The sequence below is a fragment of the Lynx canadensis genome, chromosome A3 (assembly GCF_007474595.2).
Source record: "Lynx canadensis isolate LIC74 chromosome A3, mLynCan4.pri.v2, whole genome shotgun sequence".
Taxonomy (NCBI): Eukaryota; Metazoa; Chordata; class Mammalia; order Carnivora; family Felidae; genus Lynx; species Lynx canadensis.
Genome location: NC_044305.1, coordinates 91,291,031 through 91,310,347, shown reverse-complemented (window position 1 = coordinate 91,310,347; position 19,317 = coordinate 91,291,031). Strand labels below are relative to the sequence as shown.

At 36.8% G+C, this 19,317-nt stretch overlaps 1 protein-coding gene across 4 annotated transcripts in view; it reads left to right on the top strand.

Annotated features, from left to right (window-relative positions):
- The window catches only part of GCFC2 (GC-rich sequence DNA-binding factor 2), a 61,954-nt gene that overhangs the window by 38,066 nt on the left and 4,571 nt on the right, over nucleotides 1–19,317 (top strand). For 2 of the 4 annotated variants that reach the window (XM_030310965.1, XM_030310966.1), the window contains exons 11-15: nucleotides 963–1,113; nucleotides 6,366–6,487; nucleotides 13,403–13,479; nucleotides 15,233–15,299; nucleotides 17,763–17,909. In XM_030310965.1, coding sequence (XP_030166825.1) covers nucleotides 963–1,113; nucleotides 6,366–6,487; nucleotides 13,403–13,479; nucleotides 15,233–15,299; nucleotides 17,763–17,909 — 564 coding nt within the window. Of the gene's footprint in view, nucleotides 1–962; nucleotides 1,114–6,365; nucleotides 6,488–8,599; nucleotides 8,639–13,402; nucleotides 13,480–15,232; nucleotides 15,300–17,762; nucleotides 17,910–19,317 lie in introns of those variants that run through there. The other 2 variants (XR_003967825.1, XM_030310967.1) reach the window with 2 other exon arrangements.

Here is a 19,317-nt window from a genome sequence, read left to right as displayed (position 1 = left end):
AATAATTAGTAAAATACCAAGAATAACCTTAACACACCACATTGAAAGGTGACCCCAGTGTTTTGATTCTGGGTTATTAGAACAGCGGTAGTTCCATTAATAGAAACGGGAACTTTCCAGAGGGAAAAAGATTTTGAAGGAAGTTTTACTTTGTACATGGATGCTGAAATGATAGTGGAACGTCCATGTGGATGTGCCTAGTAAGAAAATGGAAATGAGAAAACAAAGTTGTAAGAATAGAGGAAAACTGAAGATAAAAATTTAACGAAGTGAAGGCGACAGAACCATGTCCTTTTATCTTTCTCTGCCCCAGTCATGCATGTCTGTTGCTCACTGTGTGGGTTCACGGCCAGGCAGTCTTCATAGTATAGAAACTAAGCTTATCCCTAAGAAGATGGTAAGCAGTTTGTTGCACAGGAGCCTCGTTGTTAAGCACTCAGGCCAAATTGAGTACTCTGTTACACCTAGTGGAGATCTGTTCATTCATTCATTCATTCATTCATTCAACAGATCATAATTGGCCATCTGCTACTTGCCTCATAAGCTAAACCACCTATAAAATACACACTTGTGCCTATGAGAATTGAGGGAACCAAAAGTGAATTTTGTATGATGTAAATTGAATTTTTGTAAACAAAATCTGTATTTATTTTAAGTGATATTCTCACAAATGTATATATTTTTTTCAGTAGTAAAGTGTGGTAGGTTCTGAATATGGCATTTTTGGCATATTTGTCATATGAGTGATGCATGGAATGTAGTTTTCTGTCATATTTTTGAGACATCTTGTCCTAGTCATGCCATCCTGCCTACCCTTGGTCTAGTGCTTTATACAGGGGGTTAAAATATGGAATTACTCTTTTTTTTCCTCAGAAAAGCTCTAGTGATTACTGAAAAAACTAACTTTTTAAAAATAAACTGTGTAAGAATTTATTGATAACTTTAATAATTTTATTTATAAGTTTGATGCTGTAGGCTTAAAACAGATGCCATGGTTCACATCTATAGAAGAATATATGGCTGGCAGTATGGAAGATTCAAAGAAGGAAGATGGTTCTGATAAGAAAATCTTGTCTGCTATCATCAATAAAACAGTTATTCCTCGACTTACAGGTACTGCTTTGTAAACTTGATAAAATTAAATTGTTCTCTGGCAGATCGGAGATCATTAATTTCTGTTACAGTCACAGATTCTTTTATCAGAAGTTTTCAAACACAAGGAAAGTAATATGCATTAAAAATCAAGAGATGTCATAATTGAAGGTGGTTAAAAGAGCTTGTTTGCACAAGTGATTGGCTACCAGACTAGCTAGTATTCTTCATCCTTTAGCATTTGTGACATTAGTGTTGCTTTTATAACCCCTAAGTCATTTATTTGATTCCTACTGCATGTATTTCTTCCTTTCCCTTGACTTCTTCCCCTTTCTTGTTATTTTTTTTTTAACGTTTGTTTATTTTTGAGAGAGCAAGACAGAGCATGAGCAGGGGAGGGGCAGAGAGAGAGGGAGACACAGAATCCAAAGCAGGCTCCAGACTCTGAGCTGTCAGCACAGAGCATGACGAGGGACTTGAACTCAACCAACTGAAAGATTGTGACCCCAGCCAAAGCCAGACACTTAACTGACTGAGCCGCCCAGGCGCCCCTTGTTATTTTTTCTTTAAAAAACATTACTACATCTTCATATCTGCATTTAGCATTGATGCTTGTGCTTCAGTCTGAAGGCTTATTTAAACTGAAATTGTACTTGATAAAGATCTGTTTCACCATGGCCCTGAGAATGGATTTTGATAGCAAAGTCTATAGAACTGTCTTAAATGATGAAGCAACTACTTTCTATTGCTTCTTAGCCAATTTGGCTAAAACTTTAAGATTTTTCTCAGCATATCTTGCAGTGCAGTCATGGTTGTATTAAGTTACTACTTTTACCTAGTTGTCTTAATGATAGCACAGAATATATATGACTGATTTAAATACTCTTCTGAAAACTCCAAATACTTCACTTAAAATTAAACCTCAAGTAAGTAGAATTATGAGAAATTAATACTGTGTATTTATTCTTAAGTTCTGTCCTGGATGCCCTTGTACTCTTCATGAACCCCTAGGCTATTTCATACTCTGTTTTAGTGTTATCTATATTTGTGTTCATTGTGGTAACCAGTAACTAAATGTGGTTATTAAAATACACATTTCAAGGAAATAAAAATTAAAATTCAGTCCCTCAGTCACACTAATGACACTAAATTCTTAGTAGTCATATGTAGGTCGTGTCCATCAAATGGTGCAGATATAATGTGTTTTTTCCATCATTTAGAAAGTTACTTTGGATGGTACTCCTCTACACAATTTTAAGTCCAAAGGAACCGGAGAAAATCCGGATCTTTCTTATCAAAGTACCTTCCGAATACATCCACTTGGATGTTCAACAGGCACCTCACAGTCCACATGTCAGATCATACTTAAATCCTTTGCTGTAGATCTGTTCTTCTTATATTCGTTGTCTAGAAAGTGACATCTCCATCTATCTACCCGTGTATTCAAACCAGGACTTTCAAGTCATTCGCTCCTCCTTCCTTCCTTCCTTCCTTCCTTCCTTCCTTCCTTCCTTCCTTCCGTCCTTCCATAAGCAATTGCCACATCTGGTTTTTTTCCATTTTCTAACCTATTTTCTATACAACAACCAAAGTAATCTGTCTAAAATGTGAATCTGCTTCTGTCATACCTCACTTAAAACACTTTATTATTCTTAACTGCCCTTGGGATGAAGTCTAAACTCTTTAACATGACTTTCTTAGTCTTTCAGAATCACCTCTCTGCTTAGTAATTCTCCAACCCCATCTCTTGCTGAGCTCCACTCCTCTTTTCCCTCATCCCCACTTGTGTACTTTCAGCTGTATTCTTCTTGTATCTTCTATGTTTCATCCTTTTGACAAACCTCCCAGCCCACTTCTTCTATCTTGCTAACTCCTCTTTATCTGTCAGGACTCAGTATGGACATCACTTCTAGGAACTGGTTTAGGCACACCTTTCTGGGTTCCTGTAGCACTCTGAACTTGTAGTGATACTTACACATTGAATTGTATATAATTGTATATGCTGATATAAATGTATTTGCCATTAGAGTTCTTCAAAGGCAGCTACCTACCTAATAATCTTGTTTATGCTGTCTCTTGTACTGAACATTAGGTACATAGTAAGCTCTCAGTATTAGTTGACCAGTTATCTCTAAAGTTATTAGAAGCCTAACTTTCCAGATGCTTGAGAAATCACTGTTTTGTTTTTTGCTTTTTTTTTTTTTTTTAACCTATTTCATTTTTTCTGTTATTTAACTTGTGTTTTACAAGGGTCTGTCCTATGTCAGACCCTGTTGTTGCTTCAGCATATATAGTGAATAATAATCCCTTCCCTCCAGGAGCTTATATTCTGTAAAAAAAAATAATAATAATAAACAAGATAAAATCTAGAACATATTAGTTATGAGGGCTAAGATGAAAAGGTAAGGGAAAGGGATACAAATTATTGAAGAGGAGTGCAATGTAAAATAGATTGGCTAGGGGTGCCTCGGTGGCTCAGTCAGTTGAGCGTCCAACTCTTGATTTCAGCTCAGGTCATGAGCCCAGGGACATGGCATAGAGTACCATGTTGGTCTCTGCCCTAGACTAGAGCCAGCTTAAGATTTTCCTTAAGATTCTCTCTCCCTCTCCCTCTCCTCCCCACTCATGTACGCTTTCCCTCTAAAATAAAAAATAAATAAATAAAATAAAATAAATTGGCCAATTCCGAAAGGAAGAAGTGGGCCATATGAATATCTGAGGAAACAGAATCCAAGGCAGTGGAAACAGCAAACACAAAGGCCCTGAGGCAGGAGCTGGCCTAATTTGATTGAAAAACAGCACATAGGCCAGTGTAGCTATACTAGAATGAGGAAGGGTGGAAAGCAGGTAGAAGTTAACAAAATGACATGAGCTACATTATGTGAGTCCTTATAATCATTTGTAAGGACTTCATTTTTTTTATTGTAAGTGAAAAAGTAAGAAGTAATTGAAGAGTTATTTTTTTTTAAGTATACTTACTTAGAGAGAGAGAGAACAAGTAGGAGAGGGGCAGAGAGAGAGGTGGACAAAGAATCCTAAGTGGGCTCTGTGCTGACAGCAGAGAGCTTGATGCAGGGCTTGAACTCATAAACCACGAGATCATGACTTGAGCTGAAGTTGGTTGCTTAACTGACTGAGCCACCCAGGTGCCCAGAGAGTTTTGAACAGAGGAATGATACTATCTGCCTAACATTTTAACAGAATCGCTGTAGTTACTGTGTTGAGAATGAACAGTGGGCAGACTACTTAAGCTTTTGCAGTAATTAAGCAACAGGTGATACTGGCTTGGACTAGAGTGTTAAAAGTGGAGGTGCTGAAAAGTGGTCGAATTAAGCATACATTTCAAAGACAGCACTAACAGTTTGAGAATGGATTGGTTGTGTGAGCAAGAGAGGAATCAAGAGTGACCGCATGGGATTGGGCCTGAGCATTTGGAAGGACAAATTCGCCATTTCCTGAAATGGAAAAGACTGAGAGGAGCTTTAGGGTAAGGAGGTGTTATCAGGAGCTCAGTTTGACAAATGTTGAGTTTCTGATGCCTACCATCCAGGTAGAGATATCAGCTAGGTTGTTGAATATATCAGCATAAAGGAGAGGTCCAAGTAGCAGACATAAATTTGGAATTTATCAGCACGTGGATGACATTTAAAGCTGCAAAACTGACCTTAAATACTAAGGGATAAACATGAATAGGAAAGAGAAGGTAAGTGAGCTGAGTCCTGAGTTACTCCAGCGTTTTTAAAGTCAAAAGAGATGAAAGGCAGCCAGCAAAGGAGACCAGAGAGGTAGGTGCAAAACTCGGAGTGGTATCCCAGACGCCAAGAAAAAAAATGTTTGATGATGCCTGGGTGGCTCAGGTCATGATCTGGTGGCTCGTGGATTCAAGCCCTATATGGGGCTCTGCACTGATAGGGCAGAGCCTTTTTGGGATTCTCTCTCTCTACCCCTCCTGCATTTGTTCTCTCTCTCCCTCTCTTTCTCTCTCAAAAATAAATAAAAATTATTAAAAATGTTTGTGAGGGAAATGATCAACTGTTGCAGATAAATCAGATGGGGACTAGAATCAACCATTAGGTTTTGCAATGTGAGGGTCACCTGTGATGGTAAAAGTAGTTGTTTAGGTAGAATGGTTGGAGATCAGGCCTAATTGAAGTGTATTCGAGAGTTAATAGGAGGAGATAAATTGGAAATAGACAGTTCAGAGAGTTTTTTGAAGAATTATTATAAAATGAAAGAAATAAGGCCGTACTAGAGGGGAAAGAAGGGTCAAGGGAGGCATTATTTTTAATGTAAGAGAATAATTGGAGACTGATAGGGAAGATTCAGTAGAAGCAATGGCAATACCAGAGTTAAGAGGGCAGAATTCTGGGGGTGCCTGAGTGGCTCAGTCAGTTAAACACCTGACTTCAGCTCAGGTTGTGATCTCACAGTTTGTGAATTCAAGCCCCACATTGAGCTCTATGCTGGCAGCACAGAGCCTGCAGCCTGCTTCGAGTTCTGTGTCTCCCTCTCTGCCTGCTCCCCCCCGCCCCCGCCACCGTCTCTCAAAAATAAATAAATATTTTAAAAATATTTAAATAAAGAGGGTAGAATTCTGGGAACAGAATCTTCCAGTAAGCCAAAGGGGTTGATACCTTTTGCACAAATAAAAGATTGGCCTTAGCGAGGAGTGTGGTGCTTTATCCATGAGAATGGAAGACAAGAATATGTGGGTATAGATGCAGGTAGGTGTGTAGATTCTGTGGTAGTCCTTTGTAGAACATCTCTTCTGATCTGTTTTCTCATCGTTGAGGAAGTAATCAGCTGAAGATGAGAGGAAGGGAAGAGAAGAAAAAAAGTAAATAGTCATCTAGAAGAGTCAAGTCCATTAACAGAGTGAAGAGGAAGGAAAGCACAGGAAATAATCATCTGCATGGGAGGGAGGGGGAATGGGCCAGGGAAACCATGATTACTAGACAGCTTGAAGAGTTCACTGGGGTTTCACAGTGATAAATTTAAAGTGTATTGTTTTCTAGCCAAGTTTTAGCCACATAGTTGGAGCCACAGACTCAATGACCAGTGGATTTAACTAGGGCTGTGATTGAGTGAGACAAGTTCAGCAGAGCCCAAAAAGGACAAGGAAATTGAAGATGTATGCAAATACATAATGGTAATGAATGGCATGGATTTTAATACGAAGGAGGGAAGTCTTTTCTGAAGACCTGAGTTATTTACACGTGACAGGCAAAGCAATCTAGGAAATAAATTGTACACTACTGAAACTTTTGTTTCAGACTTTGTAGAATTCATTTGGGATCCCTTGTCGACCTCACAGACAACAAGTTTAATAACACACTGCACAGTGATTCTTGAAGAACTTTCCACTTGTGGAAATGAAGTTAGTAAAGGCAAACAGGTAATAATTTCTAGAGTTACAAACTTCTTGATTTATTTATAACTTAATGTAATTTTGTTATAAATGTTTGTTTATAGAAGATGCAGAAGAAATAATTACCAGAACGCAATTTGGTGAAAGATAGATTTACTTTTGATTTATAAAAACTAGGATTGACCATTTCTTGCTCTTTGTAATAATTAGATGAAAGACTATACCTTGATATTTATGAACACTTTAACAGGGATGGCAATCGTTATTAATTATAAAATACACATACATGTAATAAGACCCATATTATTGCTTTTATTCTAATTAGTTTATTCTTCTCTGTTCAGTGGTCTGATTTTTGTTCTCATGGTCCAGCCAGCCATCTTTTAGGTTTGTAAATATACATTGGCACTGCAGAGATGAGCAGGCATAAATGAATTAGTGCAAATTTGTTCCTTCTAAAAGAAAAGAATTCTTTACCTTTGTTCTTTTGGCAAAAATCTAGTAGTATTTTGGCTTTGCTTTAATGGTTATTTTAAAATTGGGTTAACATTCATGATATTAACTGTATATTTGTAGTCTGCCAAAGTTAAGAACAGTAATCCCTTTGAGATTCAAAGTTCAATAGGATATGGGGCACCTGGTAGGCTCCAGTTGGTAGAGCATGTGAGTCTTGTTGATCTTAGGATTGTGAATTCGAGCCCCACATTGGGGTGTAGTTGTACCTAAAATTTAAAAAAAAATCCTTAAAAAAAGTTCAGAGTATAGGTTTTCATCTTACCATGATTTAGAATTGAGTTTTACTTAACATATAAGGAGGGACCTTATAGAGGCCTTGATGAGAGTCCAGTAAATCTTATACTTTTATTGTGGTACTCTGTTTTTTAATCATTCTGTTGATGAGAATGTCATATATTCATGCAGTTAACTCAGTAAACCAATTATATGTTGAACTTTAAAGAAATTGAGAGAGATTGACTATCTAGAGAGTATCTGGAGTAGAATAACCAAGGTGGTTGAGAAGCAAGGAGACATGTCACATTCATATTCTGAACACCATTAAATTTTAGCACTTGGAATTATTATGAAGGAGGGAAACTGTAAGAAGTAGGAGGGAGAAGAGGGAAATTGGCATGATTCTGCCTTCAAGAAGCATGTAATCTTAAAGGAAATAAGATTTACATAAATTGTTACTTAAAACAGGAAGTGAGGAGCGTCCAGATGGCTCCTGGTTAAGCAGCCAACTCTTGATTTTAGCTCAGGTCATGATCTCACGGTTTGTGAGTTCAAGTCCCACATTGGGCTCTTCTCTGACAGTGTGGAGCCTGCTTGGGATTCTCTCTCTCCCTCTCTCTCTACCCTTCCCATCTGCTTTCTCTCTCTCTCTCTCTCTCTCTCCCTCCCTCAAAATAAATGAACTTTAAAAATAAATTAAATAGGAAGTGAGAGGTGGAGGAGGACAAGGAACACTTATTTAATTCCCACTGTGTACTTGGCACTCTGTTAGGTCTTATACCTGTGACATCTCACTTGGTTCTAGCAGCTCTATTAAAAATTGGATGATAGCTTCATCTTACAGATGAAGAAACTGAATGTCAGAAATTTGTTCGTAGTAATATCTTGAGTCAGGAGCCAGGATTTGAACCTTAATTAATCTTATTTTAAAGCCTAAGCCCATGTCACTGACCACGTGGCCTTCCCTGAGCAGCCCAGATAAAATGCTATGAAACTTCAAAAGAGAAACAGGAGAAAGAAGTTATGTTTCACAGTGGAAGACTTTATGTTCAAGGTGCATTTGAACTGGGACCTAATGGAAAGTAAAGGATTTAAACATAGCAACTGATGGGAAAGAGGGCATTTTTCACCTTTCTCCAAAAGGATAAAGACAGATAACATATGAAAATCATTGCAGAAAGTAGAGATATTTAACTTAGAAGAAGATATGCGTGAAGATTCTGTATTTGAAGAAGGAATAGATTTATTCTGTGTTGTTACAGAGCATGGAACCAGGATTAGTAGGGAAGATCTATAAGGAAGTAGATATGGAATCCTGTGTTTGCTCCTTATATGAGACTATGTAATTATAACCTAAATATAAATAGTGCTTTACCATTTTTTTTTTAATGTTTATTTATTTTTGAGTGAGAGAGCACAAGCAGGGCAGGGACAGAGAGCAGGGGCGAACAGAGGATCCGAAGCGAGCTCTGTGCTGACACCAGGGAGCCCTAAGTGGGGCTTGAACTGACAAACTGTGAGATCACAACCTGAGCTAAAGTCAGACACTAACCGACTGAGCCACCAGGTAACCCCAGTGCTTTACCATTTATTAAACACTTTCACATTATCTCACTTGATGTTCACAGCCTTGTAAAATGTGTTGACTTTAACTGCATTTTACAGATGGAAGAAGGTGGGGCCCAGAGGGCCATGTCACTTGTAAAAGGTTACTTGGGTATTAAGCAATAGGTCTGACACTTTGCAACTTATAATAACTAAAATCTTTCAAAAGTGTTACAGATAGACTTATGAAGTTTTTAGACCAGTAATTTTTTATTCTGGAAGCCCTCCTACTATGAATATTGAAAATGGGTTCTTTGTGTGATTAGTAAGACACTTGACTATATCAGGATTTTTCAGTTTCAGCAGCCTTGGCACTTGGAGCAGATAATTATTTGTTGTGGGAAGTTGTCCTGTGCATTGTAGCATGCTAGCAGCTTTCCTGGCCTCTACCCACTAGATGACAGTAGTGCTCCCCAGTCTTGACAACCAAAAATATGTCCAGACATCGTAAGATATTCCCTGGGCATGGCACAGTCACTCCTAGTTAAGAATCACTGAACTACATAATGTTTCTGGCTACTAAGACGGTTGGCCTTGCCAGTGAGATCACTGTATTTTTTTCAGTGATGTGTAAGAAATTGAAGAGATGAAAAAGGTTCCAGAAGAGTGGAATCATACAGCATAGTTCCTGTTTTCGAAGTAAGAACCAGATGATTCTGTAAGCTAATCCCTGGTGAGAATAGTTTTGATTCTTGTTAAGTTCTAAAATAGATTACAGAGGTGGATTATGAAGACTTTTTAAAAAAAAAAGTAGTGATTACTGTAATCTGTCATTGATAGAGTGCCTAAATACAGGTGATTGCTTATAAACTCAAATTCTCTCATACTGTCTCAGTTACTTTCATGATAAATAAGGTACTGTGCAGTTAGAGCAGGTGATGTATTTAAGTATGCTATGATCGTTCTTATGGATCAAATGGGGAATGATAAGCTTAACAGTGGTATGGTGAGATACAAGAAACTGGTAGCGTATACCTAAAGAATACTGACCAAGAGGGATGTGGCTACCTATGGAGGTAGTCTTTTAGTATGAGATATCTTCTCAGTATTTGCCCTGTTCAATATTTTTTTTTGAACTAGATGAAGATGTAAAATGCATGGTAATAAAGTTTGTCAATGGCACAAAGCTAGGAATTCTATCACAGGCTTCTGGATAGTAGAATAGTATCCAAAAAGATTTCAAATACTGAGAAAATGGACTCTCAAAATATGCGATGTGAAAGGAATATACATTATGTACTACCCTTGCATTCAAAAAGTCAGCTGCATAAATAAAAGGAAAGAAATAGCTTTGAAACAATATAGGTAAACCAGAGAGAGATCTATAATCGACAGTAAACCCAATATGAGTCAGCAGTGTCACTTGAGTAACAGAAAGACTAAGGGGAATTCTTTTTACTGGGTGTGTGCTGTTTTGAGTAAAAATGTTATATGTGCTATACTCACGGATAAGATTTTCCTGGGTGTGTTGCATTTAATTCTGGGTATAAGTATATTAAATGGAGAGTATCTAAGATGGTATGGGAAAGAGAAAATGTAGAAAAGTGAGGTATTAGTCTTAGAATCTAAAGAATTGTCATGTGGAAGGGAAATTAGATTTGTTTGTATAATCCTAAGAAGTAAATCAGGACCAGCGAGTGGAAGAACAGGAGAGAAGTTTGTTTCTCATTGTTAACTGAAATCTAATAGTTAATAGCTGCCCAAAGATATGGGTGGCCTCATGAGATAGTGATTACCTATCATTAAATGTTTTTAGGCATAGATTAGTTGACTAGTTAGTGCAAATGTGAAAATAATATCAGTTATGTATTTAGATTGCTAATTTTCAAAATTTTTTTTTCATCAACAGACCTTTTATCAAATTAGTTCTTACATACCCCTATACACAAACACACAAAAGCACAGCTGCTCGTGCTGTAGTGAGTGCCTGCCCACACTCTCCCTTGAGGGCCTCAACATCTGCCCAAGCCACCCAGGATTATCTGTGAATATAAAGAGCAGTGTAAAAACCAGCTAGCTAAAGCTTATGAATCTTTTCAAAGCTAGTTTAAAGCATATATAGAGGTGTGTGTGTGTGGTTGTGTGGTTACTGTTTGGAGAACTTTTTTTTCCCCACAAAATAATGTATTTTGAATACTCAAAGTTAATAAGCTCAGAATTTTAAAATATACTAATTTGTTTTAAACAGTCTTTTTAGGGGCGCCTGGGTGGCGCAGTCGGTTAAGCGTCCGACTTCAGCCAGGTCACGATCTCGCGGTCCGTGAGTTCGAGCCCCGCGTCAGGCTCTGGGCTGATGGCTCGGAGCCTGGAGCCTGTTTCCGATTCTGTGTCTCCCTCTCTCTCTGCCCCTCCCCCGTTCATGCTCTGTCTCTCTCTGTCCCAAAAATAAATAAATAAATAAATAAATAATGTTTAAACAGTCTTTTTAGAAAAAATGTCAAACTTAGAGAAAATTCTCATGAGTAAAAATAGCATGCTCATGGGCCCTTTACCCAGATTCACTTATCATTAATATTTTGCCCCATTTGCTTTACTATTTGCTGTCCCATTGCATATATACACATGATTTGTTTCTCCTGAACAAATTTGAGAGTAAATTGCCTAATTGCTAAGAATGAAGATAGTCTGTTACATAACCATGGGACACTTAATCATTTTCAGTAAACTTGACTATATTTAATCTACCATCCATGTTCCACTTCCATTGTTTGACTCAATAATGTCCTTTATAGCATTGTTTGAGAGAACTATTTTTAAGAAACAGAAGTTCAAACAATATGGAGGGGTGCATGGGTGGCTCAGCCGGTTAAGCATCCAACTCTCAATCTCAGCTCAAGTCTTGATCTCAGAGTTGTGAGTTTCAAGCCCAGATAGAGCCTGCTTAAAAAAGAAAAAAACTGTTTGTCCAGGCCAGCATTCAAAAACATTTAAATTAAATGGAAAAAAAAAAAAAAGCATAACTTTTCCAGTACAAACACTAACTCAGTAATTTACATATATATAAGTCCAAATACTACTCCATGGAGACAATGCCTAGAAAAATGATCTTTATTCTTTTAAAATATCAGAATGTTTAAGAACTGGAGTATAAAAAATTGAATTTTTGTTTTTAATATTAATTAAACATTGATATGTGGCCATGGAGGAACATGTCACATATCTATGACATATTCATAGATATCTGGAAAAAGAAACAGGACTTCAGTTAGAAATACTTTTTGTGAAAAAAAATCTATTTGGTTGAATTCTACATTTATGAGTAATTTGGTCAGTATAGAGTTTTTTGACAGCTTAATTTGTACTAACACACATTGTCACTGACTTGAAAAATAGCCTGTTGTGTGGAATTTTTATTTTTCAAATGTGGATTTCTTTTTAAGAAGGAGGGTAATATAGAAATTTTGGTAATACATGAAGAAAAATTCAAACTCCCTTTATATTTTCATCCTAGTACAAGGACTAGACACCATTGTAGGATGTTTTCATCCAGCCTTTTACTTCAAAGTTATAATCTTAGTGACTGTGTACATTTGGATCCTACTTCTTTCCCTTATCTCATTAAATATTTAATTTTGTATGTTACTACAGTAGTCTTTATAAACTTTAATATTTTCTTGCAATGGATGGATATATCATGATGACTAAAAAGTCTCTATGATTGAATATTTTGGTTCCCAATTTTTGATACACAAACAATAAAATGCATGTGCCAAAGTGAATTTACTACATCAAAGTGCATTGATAAACCAACAGAGGACCCATAGCTAGAATATATAAAAGGCTTCTACAAATCAGTAAGAAAGAATCTAATTTTTAAAAAAGAATAGACAAGCAGCTTTTAATCAGGTACTTAGCAAAATGGCATGTCCAAATGCCAAATAAGAATGAGTGGATGCTCATCATGACATTACTCAAAAGGAAAATAAAAATTAAACCATAACAGGGGCACCTGAGTGGCTCAGTCAGTTGAGGGACTGACTCTTGATTTCAATTCACGTTGTGATCCCCAGGTTGTGGAATCGAGCCCCATACTGGGTCCAGGCTGAGTATGGACCCTGCTTGGGATTCTCTCTACCCCCCTCTTGACCCTTTCCCCCCAACCTCTCTCTTTCTCTCTCAAAGTAAAAAAAATATTTAAAAAACATAATAAAGTATGACTGCATATCCCAGGAATTGCAAACATTAAAAAACAAAAGGATACCACCTATTAGTAAAGATGTAGGGAGGCAGGATTTCTTGTACGTAGCTGGTGGAAATGTAAATGAAATATCACTGCTTCAGGAAACTTTTTGGCATTGTGTACAAAGTTGAATGTAGAGACATAAACTAAATTCCATTAGAAATTTATACCTATATATGTTAAAAGACACGTACAAGAACTTTTATGCAGTATTGTGTATAATAGCCCCCAAACTCACAACCACCTAAATGTCCCATTATTAGTATTCATGCAACAGAATATACTATACAGCAATGAAAATGCACCAACATGGTGAATAAAGTTCTCTTGTACCTAATTGATATTTGTACTATACTGTTAAAATTACTTCTTTTGGTAAATAGACCTATGACTATCACTGATGCTTTTAAATTTTTATATAATAGGACTTACTTAAATCCATTGTTTTGAGAGTGAAGAAAGCAATAGAAGATGATGTTTTTATTCCTCTATATCCAAAGAGGTAAGAGCTGTTAATATTTAGATTATATGAAATAGCTAATTATGTAATACAGATTTAAGAAAGTAATGCAAAAGGGACTATATTAAGTGTTCTCAAATATAAATACACCTATTAAGATGCAAGTTGAGATTTCAAAAAAATATTAGTCACATTTTGTATGCCATGTATGATGCCTGACACCTGGACATAGGTTTTTTTATGTTAAGAACATGACAGGTGGCATCACAGAGTAGTTAAGTCCACAGATTCTGGGAGCCCAGAGTTAGCATTACTAGATATTTGACTTTGGGCCTTTGTGTGCGTCAGTATCTTTGTATGTAAATTCATGCCTACTTTACAGGACCTTGTGAAGATAAAGAGAACGCTCAAAACAGTGCCTGGCACAGAAAGCCAGAAAGTATCTGTGAAATGTGGATTTACTTTATGAAACAAGTAGGGTATTTTTGGTTTTTAGTTTTCCTTGCCTGAGAAGACAGATCTAGAAAAATGTTGCTAAGGTCGATGTCAAAAAATTATTGCCTATGCTCTCTTCTAGGATTTTTGTGGTTTTAGGTCTCACATTTAGGTCTTTTATCCATTTTTGTGTATGTGTGGTGTAAGTTTATTTGTGTGTGTGTTGTAAGAAAGTGGTCCAGTTTCATTGTTTTGCATGTTGCTGTCCAGTTTCCCAGCAGCATTTGTTGAAGAGACTGTCTTTTTCACTTTGTGTATCTTGCCCTTTTGATTGTACATCAATTGACCATATGAGCTTGGGTTTAATTCTGGCTCTGTATTTTGTTCCATTGATCTATGTATCTGTTTTTGTGCCAGTACCATACTGTTGACTACTACAGCTTTGTAATATATCTTGAAATCTGGAATTGTGATACCTCCAGCTTTGTTCCTCTTCTTCACGGTTGCTTTGACTTTTTGTGGAGTTTCTGTGGTTCCATACAAATTTTAGTATTATTTGTTCTAGTTTTGTGAAAAATGCCATTGGTATTTTGATGGAGATTGTATTAAATCTATATAGATTGTTTTGGGTAATACAGACATTTTAACAGTATTGGATCTTCCAGTCCCTGAGCATGGAATTAACTTTCCGTGTGTTTTTGTCGTCTTCAGTTTCTTTCTTTTATCCATAGTTTATAATTTGCAGAGTATAGGTCTTTCACCTCCTCGGTTAAATTTATTCCTAGATATTTTATCCTTTTTGGTACAGTTATAAATGGGACTGTTTTCTTAATTTCTCTTTCTGCTACTTCATTATTAGTGTAGAGAAATGCAACAAATTTCTCTATATTAATTTTGTATCTTGTGACTACAGAATGCATTTATCAGTTCTAGTAGTTTTGGTGGAGTCTTTATTTCCCCCCCTTTTCTATAGGAAAGGAGTACAATTGTAACCATTGTCTTGTACCTTACTTTTTTTTGACTTAGTACATCTTTGAGGTCATTTCACGTCATCACAAGAGTAGTTTCTTCATTCTTTAAGCTGCATAATATATCTTCATATAATGTACTGTAACTGGTGGGCATGTGAGTAATAAACCATTAGCAACAATGCTACCATTCTGTATACGTATAGAAGGCATTCTCAGAAATAGGGTTGTTGGATCAAAGTGTACTTGTAATTTCGATGTCATCAGAGCATTCCATGTACATTCTGTTAATGTGTTAAGGCTTAGTTTGGTTAAAAAAAACTGAGTTTTTTTAAACTCTGGTTCTGGAAGATTAACAGTTTGCATTTTGTTCTTTCTCTGTTTCAAATTAGCACTATAGAAAACAAAACATCACCACATTCAAAGTTCCAAGAAAGACAGTTCTGGTCGAGTGTAAAGGTAAGCAAAAACTACAAAAATAAATTTTTTTAATTTTAAATCCAGAGTACTATAGAGCAGAGATCATCAAACTTCTGTAAAGGACCAGATAGTAAATATTTTAGGCTTTGAATGCTATACATTCTCTGTTGAACCATTTAGCTCCGCCTTTGTAGTGCAAAAACAGTTATAAACAATTTGTAAACAAATGAGCATGGCTGTATTTCAGTAAAACTTCACTTCTGGACACTGAAATCTCAACATCATAATCTTCACGTTACCATTTTACTTTTTTTTTTTAATCCTTTCAAAATATAAAAACCATTTTTAGTTTATCGGCTCTACAAAACCAGGCAGTCAGCTAGATTTAACCCATAATCCCTCATTGTCCTATCCTGGTCTAAAAGATAAAGGAAGGCAAGCACCTGGTTGGCTCAGTCAGTTAAGCATCTGACTTTTGATTTCAGCTCACATCATGATCTCACAGTTTGTGAGTTCGAGCCCCACGTCAGGCTCTGCAATGACAGCACAGAGCCTGCTTGGGATTCTCTCTCTCTCTGCTCTGCCCCTGCTCAGGCGCATGCTTGCTTTGTCTCTCTCAAAATAAATAAACATTTAGAAAAATAAGATAAAGGATGAAGTCATGGCTAAGTTAGTGGTAATAGGGAGGGATGGTAAGAAGTTGGGTTCAGAAGATACTTAGGATGAAGCACTGAAAGTACTTAATGACTAATTAATTACATATGAAGACAATTGTAGGGTGCCAGCCAAGTTTCTGACTTTGGCAACTTGGTAACTTATAATGACATTCTTTGAGGGCATTGGAGGGGATACAGTAGGAATAGGTTTGGAGAAAGATAAAGGTCTGTTTCAGATATAGTGAATTGAAGATACCCGTGAGACAAATACAGGAATATATATAGGTGTCTGAATTGCAGGGGACAGATCTGAGCTGGAAATTTGGGAGTCAGCCACATCTAGGCAGTGTTTGGAGCCATGGTCAGAAATGACAGCCTCTGGGGAGAGATTCATGAGGTGAAGTATGAGAAGAAGGCTCAGAACATTGGGAAACACTGACGTAAGAGGCAGGCAGAGAAATGAAGTCTTAAAAGAAACCTTAGAATTTATTGTGAAACTTAGAGTGGTCACAAGAGGGTGGCATCATGAGAACTAATCAAAGGGTTTTTAAGAATGAAGGCAGGGTATTAAATGCCACCGAAGAGAATTGGGAGAAAGACTGAAAATGTTTACTGGGTTTGACAGTTGGAAGGTTGTAAGTGACCTCAGCAAGTGTAGATTTTAATAGGGTGAATCCATTATTTATCACATGGTTGAGTCAGGGAAAAGACTTCCCAGGAAGAGGGAGCAGCATCAACAATGACACAAAGTGTGGAAAGACACTGCAGTAAATATAGCACAAAGTGTGGAAAGAAAATGGAAAACACCATAAAATGTACTGAAAGAGATGGATTTGGAGGAAAAAAGGCAACCAGTGTTAATTTTGTTAGAATTTCTTATGAGTGTTTTACCCAGTTTATCTCCAGACTCACAGATTATTAATCTTATATATTAGAGCAATAAGATTGTCAGCTTTGATGGTATATCAGGATCATCCATTGGTAACAGTAGCACTGGCTTTGTTTTTTTGAGGAGTTGTCTTTTTCATTCTTTTTCTTTTTTTAAGTGTTTATGTTTGAGAGAGTGAGTGGGGGAGGGGTAAGACAGAGGGAGACAGAGGACCCAAAGCGGGCTGTGTGCTGACAGCAGAGAGCCCAGTGCCAAAGAACCTGATGCAAGGCTTGAACTCACCAAGTGTGAGATCATGACCTGAGCCAAAACCAAGAGTTACAAGCTTAGCTGACTGAACCACTCAAGTGCCCCAGTACCACTGGCTTAACAGTAGTCCTTTATGAATCCTTCCTTGAGTCCTGTGGTCTTCCCCATGGCCCCAGGTTCTGGGCATGTAAATTGAGGAGGAAAATTTTTGATCTGGAAAGGAAGGCTCCAGTGAACTTATTTGAGATGGATTTGGGGTGATAGTCCTAAAAATTGAGATAGGATGAGCAAATATATAGAGTTTGGAAAGAATTAGGCAATTGATAAAAAATCTTTTCTGCTGTTTCTAAAATTGACACGTCTGGGGTGCCTGGGTGACTCACTCAGGCATCTGACTCTTAATTTTGGCTTAGGTCACCATCGCACAGTTCCTGAGATCGAGCCCCATGTTGGGCTCTGCACTGACAACATGGGAGTCTGCTTGGGATTCTCTCTCTGCCTCTCCCCTGCTTGCTTGTTCATGATCACTCACTCTCACTCTCTCTCTCAAAATAAATAAACTTTAAAAAATAAATAAAACTGACACTTCTACCAGTACTAATAAGGAGAGTTTAAAAGAATTTCACCAGTGTTTTATGTTTGCTGGAAACTATTACAGTTTTTCTTTAGAGAAACAGCTACACATACTCACCTGATACTGTACTTTAGCTTTTCCGCAATATTCTTCTTTGGAATGGACTCCTCCCAGATGACACGTTGCAAGAACTAGGACTCGGGAAGCTGCTGAATCGCTACCTTATGACAGCTCTTCTTACTGTCAGTCCTGGGCCAGATGTTGTTAAAAAGTGCAGCCAGGTAAGTATGTAGGAATGGATTCTTAAAATCTGTTTTGTGAGGTACCTGGCCAGCTCAGTCAGTAGAACATGTGACTCTCGATCTCAGGGTCATGAGGTCAAGTCCCATTTTAGGTGTAGAGATTACTTTTTTCCTTTAAAGTTTAAAATCTATTTTGTAACAGAATAATTAAAATTGTGGTACTCACATAATAACAAATCAATTTAATAGACTAGAAACCCAAAAGCAACCAACACCTCAGTAAGAATTAGTATACTGGTTTGAATTATCACCAGCAGGGAGAAGAAAAAGTAGTACATAGTGGTAAACCAACTAAAATAGTATTAAATCCTCACTTCTCAGTAAATACCAATATAAATTTCAGATGAAATAAAGTATAAAAATGAAACTATAAAATATTGTACCAAGAAGATAAATATAGCTGATGGTAAGGGAATCCTTTTGAACTTAAAAGAAGAAATGAGCGAAAAAAGGTAAGTGATTTGATGATGAATGTGTAAAACTTCAGTGAATCAAAAAGCATTAAATATCAGGATTATTTATTTGATTATTGTTAAAACTGGAGGATAGGTTCGTTGGGGGTTACCATACTTATTCCTTCTCCTGTTTGAAATTTTCTACAATGAAAAGTTTAAAAGAAAGGGAGCTGAAAAACTGACAAAAGTTGTAAACGATAACAAGGATTAATATCTACATTTTTAAAAAGATCTTTAAAATTAGTAATAATTCAGGTATTCCAATTAAAAATGGCCAAAAGACATGTAACAGGAAATTCACCCAAAAAAGAATATATAAAAATAATTTTAATAATTCCTAAACACATAGAAAAGATTAAGAATACTAATAATCAGAGAAATGCAAAATAATACAGTAAGGATATTATTTTACCTGTTATGCTGGCTGGGTTTTGTTTTGCTTTGTTTTTTTTGCTGTTATTTCCTAATTGCTTATATTGTCAAAAGCATGAGGAAACCACAGTCACATCATGTCAGGGGCACCTCCAACGTGTGGTGCAGAGGTTCTGAGAAACAGTCCACTGCTGCAATAGGGGATAGAACTCTGGAGACTTCTGGCATGATGGCTACAAAACCTTTAAAGTTCTTACCTTTGACTTAGTAATTTTACCTCAAGGAATTTATCCTAAGTTAAAAATCCGAGATGCACATAAAAATTTGTTAAAACAGAAAATTCAGCGGAGTAAATTTGAGATCTAATGAATTGGGCAGCATTCCACATAGCAAGCAGAGACATCTCTCAGGAGTTGTACAAAATGGAAGATTTCATAAGAAAGAAAGATTTTCATAAGAAAGAGGGTGGAGCAAAAAAGCTATTAGCAAAAGAAAAGGATTGTTTCAGGCCAGGAGTTTGTCTTATACTGGGGAGGAGAAGGCCACCTTTTTAATCATGA